General features: G+C 34.5%; 1 protein-coding gene across 1 annotated transcript; it reads right to left on the bottom strand.

The window, feature by feature from the left end:
• Window positions 1-7685: 7685 nt before the first annotated feature.
• On the bottom strand, window positions 7686-13402 carry LOC112021494 (ferritin-like catalase Nec2). Its single transcript, XM_065763886.1, is given in 7 exon segments — window positions 7686-7851; window positions 7853-8055; window positions 8790-8931; window positions 8933-9001; window positions 9274-9415; window positions 9418-9507; window positions 13270-13402. Coding segments are annotated over 7 exon segments (945 nt in total).
• Window positions 13403-19732: the final 6330 nt, after the last annotated feature.

Raw genomic sequence — 19732 nt, forward strand, 5'->3', positions numbered from 1 at the left:
GGTAGTCATTCAAAATGAAAATGGCCTCCATAAAACTGTTATAAACAAGAAGATGTGCCTTCACTGCAAACACACTATACATTAGAGTCAACACCCAACAACAAACATGTATTACCAACTTCAAAGACTGTAAATATGATTGCTTGTGATAACCTTGTCACCTTTTAAAATACTCCCAAAAGCGTAATCAGTGACTTGTCTTATTCATCAACAAGTCCAGTGACAAAATAAATCTTTATTTAAAATTTTAAAAAAAAGTGACAAAAGAAATCGGATGAATAGAACTAGTTCCACTCCTCTCGATTTCAGGTGTAGTCTCTTTAATTATAAAAATTGACACAGATGAAAAGAATCAGAAATGACAACCAGAACAAATTGTACTGTAAATAATCTTGAGAGCAATATAAATTCTGCCTTCTCACAAGTTCACATGGATCACAAAGACAGTTCACGGCACTTCATAATCAATTCAAATCAATTATCTAGTTTACTATGTGGAAGTGGAATTAAATACAATATAAATTATCTGTACTACTTTTTTTGTTTTACTTTATACTTCGCTAATAATAATTTATTATGTATTCATTTTTCTTTCTTCATAAAATAATTAAAATTTAAACAGAAAAAAAAAAAATGTAATACATGACAAGTTATGACTTGTAATTAGTAGAGTATTAAGTGGAACTAAAAAAAAAAATTGGTACAAAGAATTTTTTTGAGGAGTACAAAGGATTCATAATTGAACCAAATCATATGTTTTCAATTTTCAAGGTTTGGGGCGCAAAAGGTGTTGTTGCTCATACTTGGCCTAAGGCCCTAAGTGTATTGTACTAGCCGCTGGATTATATCCAGGGATTAAATGATCATGTTGTGTGTCTACCCAAGTAAACTATGAGTTAGTTGGGTCTAAGCTAAATCCAGGCCATACACATGCAAGAAACACATAAGTTTGAACTAATTATGCTTCCTTGCCATTATATTATACTCTTTAAGAACGGATCAAGCATGGAAAGAGGTGTTGACTTGACGCCCGATTGTCAGTTGACCAAAACTATGATAGGAAATCTTTCAAAATAATGTATGGTTACTCTTAAGAAAAAAATTGCTTATAGGGTGTCCACGAGTCAAGTATGGGTCTGGATTGAATAGCTTAACTATTAGATATATCATGGCCTTAGTGGCCTAAACCATTTCATGGCCCTAGAGGCCCAAATCCAAACCAATTGTAAGCTCATACATAGTTATCAAAACATTAATCGTATCATAAATTGATTTTTTATTTTTTCGTATCGTGTCGTAAAGTACACAAACACTTAATAAAATTTATAAAAAATTATAGAGTTACATATATAAATGGTATATTCACTATAAATTTTAAATATATTCAACTAATGACTAATTTATTCATCACTTATAAAATAATATTTAACAAACTAACTAAATAAATCAAACTAGCATCTGTTTATAATATACACATTCAAATTGCTTAAATTCAAAAGTGATAATATATTACAAATGACCTAAAAATAATAATTTATTTTCATCATATTGACTAATAAACTCAATCTAACTCAATGCTATTATCATGTTTATCATTTTGCAAACTTATTTCTTCATTAAAATTTTCTTCATCGTCATTAACATTTACTATATCTTATTGTTCTTTTTATTTTAATAATTAAAAAATATATATATATATATATATATATTTATATCTCTTCTTGGCATTCTAGTTTCTTGGACTTATAACAATAATGACAAAAATTAAAAATAACTATACTGTCAATTAATATCTTATTCATACTATAGAAAATAAATTTGCAAATATTAAAGTGAAGTATAAGTTTGTACTGTATAGTCCAAATTTTATAGGTGAAAGAGGGGAAAAAACTTATGAATATGTTATTTTATTAGGCCAAATTAAGTAACCTAATAATTTTGTGTTAAAAACAAGTCTAACAAGTTGTTGGATTCAAATAAAAGTTCAAATTTTAACAAAAAATCTCATTTTAAAGCATTTGTCTATGTATCGTATGATACATACAATTTTACGATATGATATGATTCATCCGATACGTACATTGTATCATACGATTCATGAGTACTTATAATATGCCGATACGATACAAAACTTTTTACACATGATACAATACGTATCATACAATATGTATCGCGTATCGTACGATACTGACAACTATGAACTCTTAGAACAAGCAAACTAACCCAAACTTAATATAGGTTTAGCCTAAAAAATTTTAGAATATAAACTCTATCCATTACGCTCATTCTAAAAAAACAAATTCAAAGGCAAAGTTTTAGCTCTCAAGGAGTTTTTGCTATGGACATAGGCCATTAAGCCAAACCACATTAAAATTTTGCTTACACTCCTTATTTACTCTCTCATCTCTTTCAATAATTCAACAACTATTACAAGTAGCATGTTTTGATTTTTTTTTTTTTTTGCGAAATTAAAAAAAAAAATGGGCTTATGCATGTGGTCACGGTCCCTTGTCCCCTTAAACCCTGTTGATAAATGACATTAGACCACCTAATCATAGTAGGACATGGCACTGCTTGAATCCACAACACCCAAACTTGCATGTGTAATGAGTCACAATAGCCTCCTACCACTAACCTACGCCCTCTAGTACTAGTGCACATTTCAAGTATAGACTCACTAAAAATAGTGGTTATTTGGTACATTTGATCGTCTCAAAGTCTGGTCAAGCTTTTGTTTTTATACCATTAGGAGTTATTTTGCATAGGTCATTTTAACCTCTCTCTCTCTCTCTCTCTCTCTCTCTCTCTCTATATATATATATATATACATATACATATACATATATATAGGGTTGAATCAAGTTATTGCAATGATAACTTCAATGCAATAAACTATAAGTTCAAAATTTTTGTTGCAATAGATTGCAAAAATAATACACTCCTTAGTCCTCACTTAATCACTCACTCAGCCACAAGCACTATCACTTCACTCACAACACTTATTCTCTCTCTCTCTCCCTCAACTACAAATGGTTTCAGGCTGATCCAAAGCTAATTGTGAGTGGACCGATTACAATGGCAATTGCCATATGTGCTCACAAACCTTCAAAACTATTTCGGAACTGAGGGGTCATTTAAGGACTCACAACCAAATGAATTTCAAATGCTTCAAAGTTAAGCATCCATTCAAGACCAATTAACGTGCTGAGCAAGAAGACCATAAGAAGAATTGCAATTGCTCTAAGAACTAAGAAGTAACCTTCTACCTAGCTAGCTACCTATCAAAGCATAACTTCCAATAATCCTCATAATGAATTTTATATATATATATATATAGAGAGAGAGAGAGAGAGAGAGAGAGAGAGAGAGAGAGTTGCACTTTGCCAACAGATTACCAGTGTTCCACTCATGGGAGTGAAAATGATAATAGATATGACATCTTTGGCTTAGATGTGAGACTGTTTTTGTATGGAGTTGGTGGTCCAAGAATTCAAATGAGGAAGCGAGTAAAAATGATCACAACTTTGACTAAGAGTAGGACCTTAATAAGGAAGGAAGTTCTTGAAGTAAAAAATAAAAATAAAAATAAATTAAAACAATTTATTTATTCGAATATCTTGTATTAATAGGCTATTACTTTACGAAACTTATTGCAATAAATTGCAGATAATTAACAAAAATAATTTGGTTCAAATTATTGCAACAATATCTTTATTGTAATAGATAATTACTTCAAGTTTGTCATTGTAATATATTATAAAATAATTAATATCAGGTTATTGCAATAATTGATATCATGTTTGTCATGGTAATATCTCTCTCTCTCTCTCTCTCTCTCTCTCTCTCTCTCTCTCTCTCTCTCTCTCTCTCTCTATATATATATATATATACACACACACACACACACACACGTGGTCATGTCAGTAAGTTCTACTGGTGGTAGCATTAGGAAGTCAAGCGGGGAGCTTGTAGTCCTTTTGTATGAACTTCGATTCTTTCGCATAGTGGATCAGGTTACCTTGAGGATAGTTAGGTCAAATCCTCCCCAAGTTTTTACCGTGTGGTTTCCTGGGTCATCATATCTTGTGTTCATTATTTCCGCTGCTTTATATTTTGATATGATTGTTTGATTGCTTTACCTAGAATTGCATAATTTGACTAAGTAACAACTTGGCTAATTAACTAGGCTACGCAATCTGGTTGGTTTAAGGGGTCTAAATTTCTAACATATTGTACTCTCTAAAAATGGATCAAGCATGGAAAGAGTGTTTACTTGACTCCCGATTGTCAATTGACCGAAACTATGATAGGAAATCTTTCAAAATATTGTATGGTTACTCTTAAGAAAGAAATTGCATTGTAGGGGTGTCCACGAGTCGAGTATGGGTTTGGATTGAACAGCTTAACTGTTAGATATATCACGGCCTTAGTGGCCTAAACCATTTCATGCGCCTAGAGGCCCAAATCCAAACCTAAGCTCATAGAACAAGCAAACTCAACCCAAACTTAATATAGTTTAGCCTAAAAAATTTTTAGAATATAAACTCTATCCATTACGCTTATTTAAAAAAAAAAAAAAACAAATTCAAGGCAAAGTTTAGCTCTCAAGGAGTTTTTGCTATGGACATAGGCTTTAAGAAACCACATTAAAATTTGCTTACACTCTTTATTTACTCTCTCATCTCTTTCAATAATTCAACAACAATACAAGTAGCAGTTTTGATTTTTTTTTTTTTTGCGAATAAAAAAAAAAAAGGGCTTATGCATGTGTTCAGGCCCCTTGTCCCTTAAACCCTGTTGATAATGACATTAGACACCTAATCATAGTAGGACATGGCCCCTTGAATCCACAACACCCAAACTTGCATGGTAATGAGTCAATAGCTTCCTACCACTAACCTAGCCCTCTAGTACTAGTGCACATTTCAAGTATAGACTCACTAAAAATGGTGTTTATTTGGTACATTTTGATGGTCTCAAAGTCTGTCAAGCTTTGTTTTATACATTAGGAGTTATTTTGCATAGGTCATTTTAACCTCTCTCTCTCTCTCTCTCTCTCTCTCTCTCTCTCTATATATATTCATATATATAATATATATAGGGTGTCAATTTATTGCAATGATAACTTCAATGCAATAAACTATAAGTTCAAATTTTTGTTGCAATAGATTGCAAAAATAATACACTCCTTACCTCACTAATCACTCACTCAGCCACAAGCACTATCACTCACTCACAACACTTATTCTCTCTCTCTCTCCTCTCCTCCTCAAATGGTTTCAGGCTGATCCAAGCTAATTGTGAGTGGACCGATTACAATGGCAATTGCCATATGTGCTCACAAACCTTCAAACTATTCGAACTAGAGGGTCATTTAAGGATCACAACCAAATGAATTCAAATGCTTCAAATGTAAGCCCCATTCAAGACCAATTACCTGCTGAGCAGAAGACCATAAGAATAATTGCAATGCTCTAAGAACTAAGAAGTAACCTTCTACCTAGCTAGCTACCTATCAAAGCATAACTTCCAATAATCCTCATAATGAAATTTATATATATATATATATATATATAGAGAGAGAGAGAGAAGAGAGAGAGAGAGAGAGAGAGTTGCACTTTGCCAACTGATTACCAATGTTCCACTCATGGGAGTGAAATGATAACAGATGTCACATCTCTGGCTTAGATGTGAGACTATTTTTGTATGGAGTTGGTGGTCCAAGAATTCAAATGAGGAAGTGAGTAAAAATGATCACAACTTTGACTAAGAGTAGGACCTTAATAAGGAAGGAAGTTCATGAAGTAAAAAAAATATATATATATATATATTCGAATATCTTTTATTAATAGGCTATTACTTTAGGAAACTTATTGCAATAGATTGCATATAATTGACAAAAATAATTTGGTTCAAATTTTCACAACAATATCTTTGTTGTAATGGATAATTACTTCATGTTTGTCATTGTAATATATTATAAAATAATTTGTTAGGTTCTAAGGTCTTAGGATTTTATGTATTTAGAACTCTAATTTGTAATGTTGGCAAACCATGATCAAAACATTGTATTAAGTCTTATTTAGTCTTGCTCAAAGTTGGTTTAATATTGTACAGTTGGAATCGAGTGGCTGCAGAAGTACTTGGGACTCTCGGCCTGGCTCGATCGATCGAAGAATAGACTCGATCGATCGAAATTCACACAGGTTGAATTTTCTGCAGAATTTCCAACTCAACCCTACTTCATTAAACGTTTAGGGTTTTATGTTTTTACCCTAGGTATATAAATAAAACCCTAGCCACGTTTTTGAAGGTTGTCTATATTGTATTGTTGCTCATACATTGCTGTTTTGTGTGAATCTCGTGTGAGATCTTTGAGGAGCTTTCCTTTACACAAAACTTAGGGTTTTCATGGTGGAGATTATTTCAACATCTTGAAGATCATTACTGTTGCAACCATTGGAACTTAAAAGAAAAGCAAGCGGGGAGCTTGTAGCTGATTGAGGAATTCAAGAAAGAAGTAGTCCGTGGATTCGGAGCCTGCGCGTGGTCGTGTCAGGAAGTTCTACTGGTGGGTAGCNCTCTCTCTCTATATATATATATATATATACCAAACCTAAAAACACTTTGAGTAATGAATTGAATATACTTGTTAAGAGCAAATAATTAAAAACTCTTTATGTTTTATTAGTATATTCTCAACTTGCATTTGATTATATATTTTTGCCTATCAATACATTCTTGCCAATCAAACATATTATTAGGAGGGATGTATGTGAAGAAGTAGAGGGACGCAATGGGAACACAAACAATCAAGTTATTAGACAGTTAGCTCCGAGATCAACTACTTCACCAATTCTCCTAATGTGATTGGTGTAATGTATTTGGGAAAGGTGGTTTCCCAGTTGAAAGTTCTTGGAAACTTGTTGCATTGTTGGGCGAGATTGTGGGATGGTGTGCAAGCATGCAATTGCAATCTTTGCAATGGTGAGCACTTCTGTGCGGCTTGATTCACTGGGAGTGAAAGGCGTTGGTCCAACACATCCTTCAACAGTATATCACAAGTTGTAAATGTTGTGATGATAGAGATGAGATAAGATCTCCTGGATGCTTTCCCATAATTATTTCTAAAGTCAACACTTCAAAACTAAAAACATCACACTTCTTATTAACTTCCATTGTATATGCAAGCTCTCTCAGGGAAAACAATTGACCAAGGTCATAGGAGCCCCATTATTAATAATAAAAATATAAACATCACTTCAAGTTGGTCCATGCATATGAAAATTGTAAAATATATCAATGTTCTTAATATATATATATATATATATTTTTATTTTTTATCGCTGAATATTCTGAATATCATATGTTAGGATCCATTCATGGGACGTGCTAGATTCTAGTTTAATTTAATTATCTATAGAATCAAATATCCATAGAATCAACGATATATTGCATATTATACATATGTATACTACTACACGGCACTTTTTAATCATTTTCAGAAAGAAACATAACGGGTGATGGTTAGTTTAGCTGGCTACGGACTAAATACAAACGAAATGAGTGGTTAGTTTATTTGTCTATATACTAAATATAGTAGGAACGTGGTAATATTCATTATTAGTGCAGCGGGCTCATAGCTTAAAGAATGAACCAGAAAACATAAAGTTGTGTGCATATAATTAAAGTAGATGAGATCTGGCAATGCGACCATTGCCTCCTTTTGGATAGAATCCACCGGGTTTTTTCTCATCACCAGAGCCATACACAATCCTCAATATCTCTTCTGCGGTCCTGTCAAATGCAACAGAGTCTGCATCTCCAGCAAGCACGTTTCCATTGATCTTCCTCAGCACCTTCAGCTAGAGGAACCACAAGGCCTTCATCTTTGTGACCTTGATGTCCAAGCCTATCTCTTAGTTCTGAAAAGCGATTTGTAAACTCTCCCACAGTTATTCCGTATGGTGACACGATCTCCTTTGCATGCTCGTATAGGTATGCTCGAATAACAGCATCTTGGCCTGATTCCACGCCTAAGAGGCCCGCAACAAGCTGAACATATACAAGTCGACATTGTTAGAATAATGGTTTGATAATTTTTGGACAAGTAGTAATTTATTATGATATTAAAGTAAGTGTTGTGAATGTACTCCTGTTTCTGTGCTCCACTGATCTACTTCTCAAATAATAAAAAGGGTTGGGTTTACATTAAATTTGGTGTACCTTTTATCAACATTACACTACTCAATAACTATATATATCAAATGTAAATTTTGAAAAATCCACTGTTAAATAACATTGTCTCCTTTTATCTTATATGTATGCAAAACATAAAGATGATCAGAGATTAATTATTATTTTATTTATGAAATGCTTAAAATTCATTTTTTTTTTCACTTTAAAAATTGTTAGAAAAAATGGTACTGCTAATTAAAAAGTAAATTATATCTAGTTGATACCAAATATGGCTTGGACGTTAAAATATAGAAAACATATATAATTCAATGGTAGTATTTTTAAAATTTTAATATAATTAAAAAATTATTAGGTGAGTTATATGAAATATAACTTGATTATGGACCATTAAAAGAATTACAAATTTCATTTGTCAAGCTTTATTATTTCTTAGCATAAAAAATAGTTTATTCTACAAAAAAAAAAAAATGGTAGTATATAACTATATAAATATACACACACATCGCATAGAAGCAATAGATTATTGATACTGTCTGTTTTGTAGAACATTACTATGGATCAAGTTTAAATCTTGATTACCCTTCTAGAACTGGGGCTTTGAGTTTTGGAATTGTTCCAACATAGCCAGTAAGTCCAACATAAGGAATAAGGTAAGATGCAAGGAGGAAGTGAACTCCACTGTAGTAAGGATTAAAAGGTGGGGACAACTTTTTCCCTATTGCAGCATCAACTTTTTGCAAATGATTCTTTACTTAAGTCTAATAATGGTCTTGGAAATCCTTTGACGACTTTTTGAATGGCCCTGCATCAAGAACTTAATAGTTAGTACCATGATAATTTTTTTTAAAATTATAGCTATAATAGGATTTAAAGTATATACATTATGATAATTATGATAATTGTTTATCATTATGTTAAGACATCAATTTGTTTTTATTCAATATAGGTGGTATTTAAACCCAATCCCTTATTTAAGGCCAAAATATTTATCAATCAAACTAACTAGAACCCATTAGCCATTAAACCAAATAAAAAAGCCCAAAAGAAATTGAATAATGATTTTAAAAGAGAAACCTCAAGTGTCCAACTTCTGGTAAGCAAATTGTAGGAAACATCTTGGGTAAAATGATCTAAATCTGCCTTTCAGCACCAAGGGGTGTTGGGCCTCCCTTGGTTAAATTTGGAGCAACATTATCTAAGCCATAACCAAAGCACCATACAAAAAGAATTCAGCTTCAAAGAATTCTAAATTTAGAGGAAATTCCAAGAGATCCACGTCTGCTTTTGCAAAACGTCTATGGTGATGGTCTATGGTGAATTTAGAAGAATAAATTTTGGGGAGGAAGAAGAGGGAGTAAAGTGGTGATGGTGGCTGTGCTAGTTGCAGTTAGTGCCATCGTTTTTTTTTTTTTTTTTGAATGCCCGTGTTTTTATTTATATATAATCTCTACATAGTTATATTTAGCAAAATTCCATCTGGCTAAGTAACATATTTTTATATTTAGAATAATGACATTGCTTGTATCTAGAATAATACGATTGTAGATAAGTTAGATTGATGATGATGCTATTGTTTATATTTAGAATAATATGGACATTGTCTTTGCATGGTTAGGTGACTGTTCAATGCGGGGTGATTTGAAAAGGTAAAACTAATTCTGTATTATTTGAGTTGTGAACTTATAATTTATTGATGCTAATGTGGACTTTGTAAGAACCAACTCTAAAAGCTAAATCAGCCCTTGCATCATATATAAAAAATACATAATTTAATAAGGACATGTGTATTCTAGATTCAAATCCTATTAATAGTAATCTGTTAAAAAAAGAGAAAAAGATGGATTCAAATCCTATTAGTAACAATTTGCTGCAAAAGAGAGAAAAAGATGATTCAAATCCTATCAGTAACAATGGTTAAAAAATAAAGAAAAAGATATATTCAAATCCTATCGGTAGACTTCAGGTCCCATACATGATTTGGTTACCACCAATTGATGGAACAATTAGGTTATCCCTTACGGTATAAGTCTAATAGTAACCAATTCTACCATATTCAGTCAAACCTACTAGATGATAGATTTTGTTATTTTATTTTATTGTTAACTTATGACTTCTTTTAAATGGAACTTAATGGACTTTAGAAATTGTTCCCATCTTATTGGGACTTAGAGAAATGAACTTCAGAAATAAAAATTCTTAATAATGTAGTATCAGAAACAAACATACAATCTTCCTCAAAAAGAATATAAACATACAATGGGAGCTCCTAAGAGTCCGTTTGGTTGGGGAGTTAAAAAAAGTGGGAGAATAGAATTAGGAAGTCGAGCGGGGAGCTTGTAGTCCTTTTGTACGAACTTCAATTCTTTCATAGTGAATTCAGGTTAGCCTTGAGGATCGGTGGGTCAAATCCTCCCCAGGTTTTTACCGAGTGGTTTCCTGGGTGATCATATCTTGTGTTATTTATTTTCCGCTGCTTTATATTCTTGATATGATTGTTTGGATTGTTTTAACCTAGAATTTCTTAATTTGACTAAGTAACAACTTGGCTAATTAATCTAGGCTACGCAATCTGGTTGTTTAAGGGGTCTAAAAACCGTTCATAATTGATATCAGTTTATTGCAATGATATTAGGCCTATTCACAAGTCAAGCCGGATCATTTTTGGACTTAGCCCGAACTCAACCCGTCGGCGTTGGGTGGAGGACGGAGGGACCCGAAACTAACTACCAACATCAATCAATCGAGTCGATTTCGGGTTTGGGTGGTGCTTGGGTTGGTTTGGTCAGTGGTAAAGTTCGCTAGGAACTACAAAATTGTCACCGAAAACTACAAAACTTCGCCAAAATCTACAAATTTTTTGTCAAAATCTGCAAATTTTCATTGAAATTTGCTGTGATTTGGTCGAATCAGGCTAAATCCCACTAGATCTGGTCAAGATCTCACCAGATTTAGCATGGTCTTGCCAAATTTGGCCGGATTTCGTATATAGCTTCAGTCAGGTTAGGTCGGGTGGCTTGAGTTTTGGAGAAGGAAACTCACCACTCGACCCGCCGGTGTCGGTTCTTGAAAATGGAGACTCGCCACCGACCTACAGGAGCTTTAGTTTGGGCTGGAATCGAGTCTATGTCAGGCAGTTTGGCCAGGTTTTCGAGCTCCGGCCAGGTCTAAATAGCCCTAAATGATATATTCCAGTTTTATGTTTGCCATTGTTATAAATTGTAAAATAATTTATATAAAGTTATTGCAATGATAACTTCATTGCAATAATCTATTCGTTCGAAATTTTGTTTGCAATAGAATGCAAAAATAGCTACGATTAAATCGACGCAATGCTCTACTAATTTCTTTTTTAGGGAAATCATGGCCAAAAGGTTGATAAGAACCTCTTTGTAAATATACTCTTTTTATTTCATCCTGATCACTAGGATGAAAAGATGAGACATTTTCTCAACGCTTAGGATCTGAAAGAAGATTATTAAAGTGCAATACAAATTTGCTTAGAAGATGAATCTTGTAATATAAGTGATTTCCTTTTTAAAAATTTGTTCATAGTGCTAGCAAAAGAATAATGGGTAAACTAAAAGTTCATTCTATATATTCAACTCATGCATTTAATTGTCACATTAATCATGTTCAATAAAGTATTTAGGTTTTACTTTAGTGCATATGCGTGTGTACAAAATGTATCACATAAATTCAACAAATTCAGCTAAAGACTAAAGTAAGAACTAATAGACTAATGATTTGAAAATGCGCACTTTTTGGAAGAAAAAAAATTAGCAATTTTAGAATATTCTTTTTGAAACACAATTTAGAAAATCACAATTAATAATTTGATTTGGGCTTTTGGGCTAATTTTTATTTGTTTGGACAATTTTTGAGAAGTACTATGTCCACAATATTTTCACAACAAATCCTAAATGGAAAGTTGTTACTGGTTTTAATTTGAACATACTACCAAAATTCTCTCCCTTTCCAAACCAAACACTCCTCTCAACCCATTTTCTCTCTTATTTTCTCTCATTTCTTTTCTATCTTCCTTATTTCACCTCTAACCAAACAGACTGTTAGTGATATCATGGTCCCAGTGGCCCAAACCATATCAAGGCTTTAAAAGCCTAAGCCAAAACCTATTATAGGCTCGTAATAAAAGTATACTATCCCGAGTTAGTCTACTTTTGACCAAATATTTTCTAGTACATGAACCATGGATTGAGTTTATTGTAAAAAAACAAGTTCAGTACGTAGCAAAGACGTTGACTTTATTTTCTCTTTTCTCTTTTGTCACTTTGAATCACTCAAAAACTTAAACAAATGACATATTTTGAGTATAGACTTGAGACATATAAAGGTTATTTAGTATTTCATGTTGCCCTAGAGTTTGGCCACATGCATTCTATTTTTCTATTATTGGGAAGAGTTATTTTAGATGGGGGTTACTCTCTCTCTCTCTCTCTCTCTCTCTCTCTCTCTCTATATATATATATATATATACCAAACCTAAAAACACTTTGAGTAATGAATTGAATATACTTGTTAAGGACACAAATAATTAAAAACTCTTTATGTTTTTATTAGTGATATTCTCAACTTTGCATTTTGATTTATATATTTTTGCCAATCAAACATAATACATTCTTGCCAATCAAACATATTATTAGGAGGGGATGTATGTGAAGAAGTAGAGGGACGGCAATGGGACCACAAACAGGTCAAGTTATTAGACAGTTAAGCCTCCGAGATCAACTACTTCACCAATTCTCCTAATGTGATTGTGTGTAATGTATTTGGGAAAGGTGGTTTCCTAGTTGAAAGTTCTTGCGAAACTTGTTGCATTGTTGGGCGAGATTGTGGGATGGTGTGCAAGCATGCTGTTGGGCTTTGTGGAGCCTAATTTATGTTTGATCCGGTTGACGACCCGACCCGACCCAAATAATGTCGCATGGTTTTTAATGGGAGATTTTCTGAGGTTTAGTCCATGGAGTGAAGGCTTGCGCTAACAGCATGTGCGCAGGATATAGAAACCGTTTTTGTAGCCCATTATAAATCATGTGCGCAGGATATAGAAACCGTTTTTGGTGATTAGAGTTTTGTTGTTGTTGTTGTTTTTGAGAGACTGAAACACTGTACTACCACATGTATTTTTCTCTGGTAATAGTGAAATCCCTGCAACTCCGAGGACGTAGGAAAATTGCCGAACCATGTAAATATTTTCTAGTAAGTGTGATTTTTTTTTTCTTTGGCTTGTGTTTTCTCTATTTTTTGTTTCTCACAGGTTGGGAATTTCGGATTAATTCTCAACAATTGGTATCAGAGCCTAGGGTTAGGTTTGAATGGGTGCAATGGCAGAGGAAGAAGGAAAGGCGTCTGGAATAAAAAAGTTTGACGGCACAGACTTCGCGTATTGGAGGATGCAGATTAAAGATTATCTCTATGGGAGGAAATTGCATCTGCCTCTTTTGGGGACAAAACCTGAGACTATGAAGGTTGAGGAATAGGCTCTTCTTAACAGACAAGTACTGGGAGTTATCAAGTTAACTCTATCTAGGTCTGTTGCACACAATGTTGTAAAGGAAAAGACCACAGCAAATCTGATGAAAGCTTTGTCTGGTATGCATGAAAAGCTGTCAGCAAACAACAAGGTGCATCTAATGAAGAAACGGTTCAATCTGAAGATGGCAAAGAACACATCAGTAGCACAACATCTAAGCGAATTTAACACTATTACAAATCAATTTTCGTCTATAGAAATTGATTTTGATGATGAGATCCGTGCACTGATCATTTTGGCTTCTTTGCCAAACAGTTGCAAGGCAATGAGGATGGCAGTAAGCAATTCTACAAGAAAGGAAAAGCTGAAGTACAATGACATACGAGATTTAATTATGGCTGAGGAGATTTGCAGAAGAGATGCAAGTGAAACGTCAAGATCTGGTTTTACCCTAAACCTTGAGACAAGAGGCAGAGGTAATGATAGAAATTCTAATCAGGGCAGATCAAAATCTAGAAATTCTAATCAGAACAGAAGTAAATCTAGGTCAAGCCAACAAGTACAATGCTGAAAATGTGGGAAAACGGGTCACTTTAGGAGGCAATGCAAAAGTCCTAAGAAGAAGAATGAATATGATTTTGCTAATGCTGTAACAGAAGAGGTACATGATGCATTACTTCTTGTAGGAGATAGTCCACTTGATGATTGGATTTTGGATTCAGGAGCTTCATTTCATACCACTCTACACCGAGAAATCATATAGAACTATGTTGCAGGTGATTTTGATAAGGTGTATTAGGCTGATGGTACAACCTTGGATGTTGTAGGTATGGGAGACGTCCAGATATTGTTGCCTAATGGGTCTATTTGATTACTGGAAAAGGTTCAACATATTCCTGACCTGAGGAGGAATCTGATTTCTGTTGGGCAACTTGATAATGAAAGGCATGCAATACTATTTATTGGTGGTACTTGGAAGGTTACAAAGGGAGCCAGAGTATTGGCTCGTGAAAAGAAGACTAGTACTCTATATATGACCTCAAGTCCAAGAGACACAATTACAGTTGCTGAAGCAAGTACTGATACAAGCCTATGGCACTGCAGACTTGGTCACATGAGTGAGAAAGGGATGAAGATGCTGCTGTCAAAAAGGAAACCACCAAAATTGAAGTCCGTTGATTTTAACATATGTGAAAGCTGCATCTTAGAAAAGCAAAAAAAGGTGAGCTTCTTGAAAACTGGTAGGACACCGAAGACTAAAAAATTGGAGTTAGTACACACTGATTTGTAGGGGCCTTCTCCGGTTGCATCCCTTAGAGATTCAAGGTATTACATCACTTTCATTGATTACTCAAGTAGAAAGGTATGGGTTTATTTTCTAAAAAATAAATCTGATGTATTTGAAACTTTTAAGAAGTGGAAGGTCATGGTTGAGACAAAAACAGGTTTGAAAGTAAAATGTTTAAGATTAGATAATGGAGAAGAATACATAGATGGAAGGTTCAGTGAGTATTGTGTTGTACAGGGAATTAGGATGGAGAAGACCATTCCTGGGACACCACAGCAGAATGTTATGGCTGAGCGCATGAACAGAACTCTCAATGAGCATGCTAGAAGTATGAGGTTGCATGCTAGACTACCAAAAACTTTCTCGGCTGATACTGTTAGCACTGTAGCTTACTTGATAAACTGAGAACCATCAGTTCCTATGGAGTTCAGACTTCCTGAGGAGGTTTGGAGCGATAAAGAGGTAAAGTTTTCACATTTAAAAGTTTTTTGTTGTGTTTCTTATGTTCATATTGATTCTGATACTCGAAGTAAACCTGATGCAAAGTCTAAAATATGTTTTTTCATTGGCTATGGTGATGAGAAATTTGGCTATAGGTTTTGGGATGAACAAAACAGGAAAATCATCAGAAATAGAAATGTGATATTTAATGAACAGATTATGTACAAGGACAGGTCAACTGTAATGTCAGATGTGTTAGGTTCTAAGGTCTTAGGATTTTATGTATTTAGAACTCTAATTTGTAATATTGGCAAACCATGATCAAAACATTGTATGGTGTCTTCTTTAGACTTGCTCAAAGTTGGTTTAATATTGTAAAGTTGGAATCGAGTGGCTGCAGAAGTACTTGGGACTCTCGGCCTGGCTCGATCGATCGAAGAATAGACTCGATCGATCGAAAATCGCACAGGTTGAATTTTCTGCAGAATTTCCAACTCAGCCCTACTTCATTAAACGTTTAGGGTTTTATGTTTTTAACCCTAGGTATATAAATAAAACCCTAGCCACGTTTTTGGAGGGAGCCCATATTGTATTGTTGCTCATACATTGCTGTTTTGTGTGAATCTCGTGTGAGTTCTTTGAGGAGCTTTCCTTTACACAAAACTTAGGTTTTTCATGGTGGAGATTATTTCAACATCTTGAAGATCATTATTGTTGCAACCATTGGAGATTAAAAGAAAAAGCAAGCGGGGAGCTTGTAGCTGATTGAGGAATTCAAGAAAGAAGTAGTCCGTGGATTCGGAGCCTGCGCGTGTCGTGTCAGGAAGTTCTACTGGTGGGTAGCATTAGGAAGTCGAGCGGGAGCTTGTAGTCCTTTTGTACGAACTTCAATTCTTTCATAGTGAATAGGTTAGCCTTGAGGATCGGTGGGTCAAATCCTCCCCAGGTTTTTACCGTGTGGTTTCCTGGGTGATCATATCTTGTGTTATTTATTTTCCACTGCATTATTATTCTTGATATGATTGTTTGATTGTTTTAACCTAGAATTGCTTAATTTGACTAAGTATCAACTTGGCTAATTAATCTAGGCTACGCAATCTGTGTGTGTTTAAGGGGTCTAAAACCGTTCAAGATGTTACAGAGATAGATCAAAAGAAATCTGAGTTTGTCAACTTAAATGAATTGACTAAAAGTACTGTCCAAAAAAGGGGTAAAGAAGATAAGGAGAATGTAGAGTCACAGGTAAATCAAAGTACACCTGTAGCTAAAGTCCGTAGATCTTCCAGGACCATTAGACCTCCACAACGTTATTCACCCACTCTAAATTATCTCCTGTTCACTAAAGGTGGTGAGCCAGAGTGTTATGGAGAAGCCTTGCAGGATGAAAATTCAAGCAAGTGGGAATTAGCCATGAAGGATGAGATGGATTCCTTGTTAGGGAATCAGACATAGGAATTAACTGAATTGCCAGTATGAAAGAAGGCTTTGCACAACAAGTGGGTATAGAGAATAAAGAATGAGCATGATGGTAGCAAGCGTTACAAGGTCAGATTAGTTGTCAAAGGGTTCCAACAAATGAAGGGCATTGACTACTCAGAAATATTTTCTCCAGTTGTGAAGATGTCAACAATCAGACTAGTACTAGGAATGGTGGCTGCTGAAAATTTACATCTTGAGCAGTTAGATGTGAAAATGACATTCCTTCATGGTGACTTAGAGGAAGACCTTTACATGATTCAGCTAGAAGGGTTCATTGTTCAGGGACAAGAGAATTTAGTCTGCAAACTGAGAAAGAGATTGTATGGCCTAAAACAAGCTCCAAGACAATGGTACAAAAAATTTGACAGTTTTATGCATAGAATTGGGTTCAAGAGATGTGAAGCTGATCACTGTTGCTATGTTAAGTTCTTTGACAATTCTTTTATCATTTTACTGTTGTATGTAGATAATATGCTCATTGCAGGGTCTAGCATTAAGGAGATTAATGATTTAAAGAAGCAATTGTCAAAACAATTTGCAATGAAGGATTTGGGAGCTACAAAGCAAATCCTTGGTATGAGAATCATTAGAGACAAGACTAATAGTACATTGAAGCTTTCACAGTCAGAGTATGTGAAGAAAGTTCTTAGCAGGTTCTACATGAATGAAGCTAAACTAGTGAGCACACCCTTGGGTAGTCATTTCAAACTAAGTAAAGAACAGTCACCGAAGACAAAAGAAGAAAGGGGTCATATAAGCAAGGTGACCTATGCCTCAGCTATTGGCAGCTTGATGTATGCTACGATGTGTACAAGGCCAGATATTGCACATGTAGTGGGAGTTGTGAGCAGATTCATAAGTAGGCCAGGAAAGCAGCACTGGGAGGCAGTCAAGTGGATTCTGAGATATTTAAAGGATTCATCATATACATGTCTTTGCTTCACAGGTGCAAGTTTGAAACTGCAGGGTTATATAGATGCTGATTTTGCTAGTAATATTGATAGTAAAAAGAGTACTATTGGGTTTGTATTTACTCTAGGTGGTACAGCTATATCATGGGCTTCAAATCTACAAAAGATTGTTACTTTGTCTACTACAGAAGCTGAGTATGTTGTAGCAACTGAAGTTGAAAATGAGATGATTTGGCTACATGGCTTCTTAGATGAATTGGGTAAGAAGCAAGAGATCAATGGACATTCTACACAGTGACAGTCAGAGTGCAATTTTTCTTACCAAAAATTCAGCTTTTCATTCAAAGTCAAAGCATATACAGATAAAATACCACTTTATTCGTTATCTTATTGAAGATAAGCTAGTAATACTTGAGAAGATTTGTGGATCTAAGAACCCGGCAAACATGTTGACTAAGGGTGTCACTATTGAGAAGATGAAGCTATGTGGAGCTTCAGTTGGTCTTCTAGCTTAAGGACAGGAGGATAAGTTGTAGGGATGAGGGATTGTTTTTTGGAGGATAGCGGCTAATGTTGGTGATTAAACTAGTCTCCAAGTGGGAGATTTGTTGAGCTTTATGGAGCCTAATTTATGTTTGATCCAATTGACGACCCGACCCGACCCAAATAATGTTGCGTGGTTTTTAAAGGGAGATTTTCTGAGGCTTAGGTTTTGTAGCTCATTGTGAATCCTGTGCGCATGATATAGAAACTGTTTTTGGTGATTAGGGTTTTGTTGTTGTTATTTTTTTTGAGAGACTGAAACATTGTACTGCCGCACTTGTATTTTTCCTTAATAATAGTGAAATCCCTACAACTTTATGGACGTAGGCAAATTGCCGAACCACATAAATATTGTCTTGTGCGTGTGATTTTTTTTTCTTTGGCGTGTGTTTTCTCTATTTTTTGTTTCTCACAAGTTGGGAATTTCGAGTTAATTCCCTACACATGCAATTGCAATCTTTGCAATGGTGAGCACTTCTGCTGCGGCTTGAAGCATTGGGAGTGAAAGGCGTTGGTCCAACACATCCTTCAACAATATATCACAAGTTGTAAATGTTGGTGATGACAGAGATGAGATAAGATCTCCTGGATGCTTTCCCATAATTATTTCTAAAGTCAACACTCCAAAACTAAAAACACCACACTTCTCATTAACTTTCATTGCATATGCAAGCTCTGCCAGGAAAAAGAATTGACCAAGGTCATAGGAGCACAATTATTAGTAATAAAAATATAAACATCACTTGAAGTTGGTCCATGCATATGAAAATTGTAAAATATATCAATGTTCTCAATATCATTTTTTTTTTTTTTTTTTTTTTTTTTTTTGCTGAATATTCTGAATATCATATGTTAGGATCCATTCATGGGACATGGGCTAGATTCTAGTTTAATTTAATTATCTTTAGAATCAACGATATATTACATATAATACATATGATATACTACTACACGGCACTTTTAATAATTTTCAGAAAGAAACATAACGGGTGATGGTTAGTTTAGTTGGCTATGGACTAAATACAAACAAAATGAGTGGTTAGTTTATTTGTTTATAGACAAAATATAGGAGGAATGTGGTTTTATTCATTATTAATGCAACGGGCACATAGCTTAAACAATGAACCAGAAAACACCGAAGCTTATTTTCTTGTAATAAAGTTGTGTGCCTATAATTAAAGTAGATGAGATCTGGCAATGCGACCATTGCCTCCTTTTGGATAGAATCCACCGGTTTTTTCTCATCACCAGAGCCATACACAATCCTCAATATCTCTCCACAGTTATTCCATATGGTGACACTATCTCCTTAGCATGCTCGTATAGATATGCTCGAATAACAGCATCTTGGCCTGATTCCACGCCTGAAAGGCCTGCAAA

Source organism: Quercus suber, unplaced genomic scaffold (genome assembly GCF_002906115.3).
Source record: "Quercus suber isolate HL8 unplaced genomic scaffold, Cork oak 2.0 scaffold_530, whole genome shotgun sequence".
In the NCBI taxonomy this organism is placed as follows: Eukaryota; Viridiplantae; Streptophyta; class Magnoliopsida; order Fagales; family Fagaceae; genus Quercus; species Quercus suber.